The 2,278-nt window shown below is 49.4% G+C and overlaps 1 protein-coding gene across 1 annotated transcript; it reads left to right on the top strand.

Moving 5' to 3' along the window:
- Nucleotides 1-396: 396 nt before the first annotated feature.
- LOC129518339 (anamorsin-like) lies at nucleotides 397-2,001 on the top strand. Its single transcript, XM_055338446.1, has one exon. The coding sequence runs from the start codon at nucleotides 422-424 to the stop codon at nucleotides 1,367-1,369; it is 948 nt and encodes a 315-aa protein (XP_055194421.1). The 5' UTR covers nucleotides 397-421; the 3' UTR covers nucleotides 1,370-2,001.
- The last annotated feature ends 277 nt before the right edge of the window (nucleotides 2,002-2,278 follow it).

Here is a 2,278-nt window from a genome sequence, read left to right as displayed (position 1 = left end):
CACTCCCCCTGCCCATCAACCTAACTTGGAGTTCTGCATATTTCTTTAACTGGGAAAAGCTGTAACTGTACTGGATAAAGAGCTCAAGAATTTCAAATTTTCCAGTTAGTCTGCTCGGCTCATGGCATGCGTGCTAGGGATCCTGAATGTCATTCCACCAACAGCTCTGGGGGCTGGTAATACAGGAGCCCTGAGCAGTTAAAAATTCGCAGCTTGTCTGGGACAATCTGCAGTGTGGGCAGCAGCAGGTTTGTCCCACAGGCAAATCCTTCAGGACAGGACAGTTGCAGCCCACATCATTTTCAGAGGACTTCTGATTTGATGAGAAAACCTGACAAGAGGTTTCCCTTTGCAGCTTGTTTGTATTCCCTTTCAAGAGAGGAAAAGCAGGGGAGCGAGCCCGGGAGGCAGGTCCATCAGCATGGCAGGAATGGCAGATTATGGCATCTCAGCTGGCCAGTTTGTGGCCGTGGTCTGGGATCAGTCATCCCCCCTGGAGGCTCTGAAAGATCTGGTTGACAAGCTTCAAAAGTTAACAGGTGATGAGGGCCAAGTGTTTGTGGAAAACATCAACCAGCTGTTGAAATCTGTCCACAAAGAATCTAGCTTTGATATTATTTTGTCGGGTGTAATTCCTGGAAGCACCACTCTGCACAGCACTGAGATTTTGGCTGAGATGGCCCGGATCCTGCGGCCTGGTGGACGTCTTTTTCTGAGAGAGCCAGTAGAGACAGCTGTAGTTAACAACAGCAAAGTGAGGACGACATCTAAGCTGTGTTCGGCCCTGACTCTTTCTGGTCTCGTGGAAGTGAAAGAGCTGCAGCAGGAGTCCTTGAGCCCCAAGGAGATCCAGTCTGTCCAAGAACACCTGGGTTACCAAAGTGACAACTTGCTCTCTGTGCACATCACAGGCAAAAAATCCAACTTTGAAGTGGGTTCTTCTAGTCAACTGAAGCTTTCTCTGGCCAAGAAGTCTTCTCCCCCGGTGAAGCCTGCTGTAGACCCTGCAGCGGCCAAGCTCTGGACCCTGTCAGCCAATGACATGGAGGACAAGAGTGTGGATCTCATTGACTCAGATGAGCTGCTAGATCCAGAAGATTTTAAGAAGCCAGATCCAGCTTCCCTGCGGGCTCCTTCATGTGGAGAAGGGAAAAAGAGGAAAGCCTGCAAGAATTGCACCTGTGGCCTCGCGGAAGAACTGGAAAAAGGGAAGTCAAGGGAACAGGCGAGCTCCCAGCCCAAGTCGGCTTGTGGAAATTGCTACCTGGGCGATGCTTTCCGCTGTGCCAGCTGCCCCTACCTTGGCATGCCAGCCTTCAAGCCTGGGGAGCAGGTGCTCCTGAGCAACAACAACCTCAGTGATGCCTAGGAGGGACTTAACATAGCGCACATTGGCTCCTCCAGCCAACTCCTATCCCTCAAGTCCCACAATTGTGGTTCCTCCCACCTCCTCTGCATTTGCTCACTCTCTGCTTGAAGTCCATCTGCAGGGAGCATGCTTGGTAAACAGAGTGGAGCTCGCTATGGGGTGCAGTGATGTGCAGTGGTGCTATGTATCAAAAGACCTACTATAATGGGACCTGGTTACTCTGAGTGGGGGGACCTGTTTCTCCACCTCGTATTAGGGAACATGTGCTGAAGAGGCCATCTCCTGATATTACAATGCTGACCTAACACTCAAGAGCCCAGATGTCCTTGAGTATTAACACTCTGTGACAGAGAGGACCCCTACCCCAGTTCTAAGCTCAGCAATAGTGCCACTACTTGCCTTCCATAGTTGATGGTTTACTCAGTTATTGGTGAGTACCAACTGCACTGATGCAGTTATTGGTGACATGAGTCGTGTCTCATAGCTCAGGGCATCAGAAGAATCACCCGTTGGTTGCTGTAATCATATTCAGTGTCCCTCTGTCCCTTCCATCCCTACCTCACCCCTGTCCTACTGTGTTATATCCGTCTTGTTTCCGTTCATCTATCGTTATTAAAGTTGGGTACTTCTGCAAAACAAAAAAAGAGAGAGGAAAAGCAGGCACTTTTGTGGCTAAACTTGTGCTGTAACAAAAATCTACGTGACATTCCGAACTAAAATGAATGATAAAGTAGCAAAAGGGAGCATTTCTATCTCCTGGACAGGTAAGAGGAGATAGGACACTATGCACAAGACAAGGGGTGTCTTTTGTGGCTATCACAGCGTGTCCCTATGTGATCATTGGAAGGAGGGAGGTGCAAAAGTGATACAGCCACAGGAAGGAGGTAGGTGTGTCAGTGGGAAGATAAG

The sequence above is a fragment of the Nyctereutes procyonoides genome, unplaced genomic scaffold, assembly GCF_905146905.1.
Source record: "Nyctereutes procyonoides isolate TBG_1078 unplaced genomic scaffold, NYPRO_anot_genome, whole genome shotgun sequence".
NCBI lineage: Eukaryota > Metazoa > Chordata > Mammalia > Carnivora > Canidae > Nyctereutes > Nyctereutes procyonoides.
Note: the sequence above shows the minus strand (reverse complement) of the source record. Positions and strands in the feature narration are given on the sequence as shown.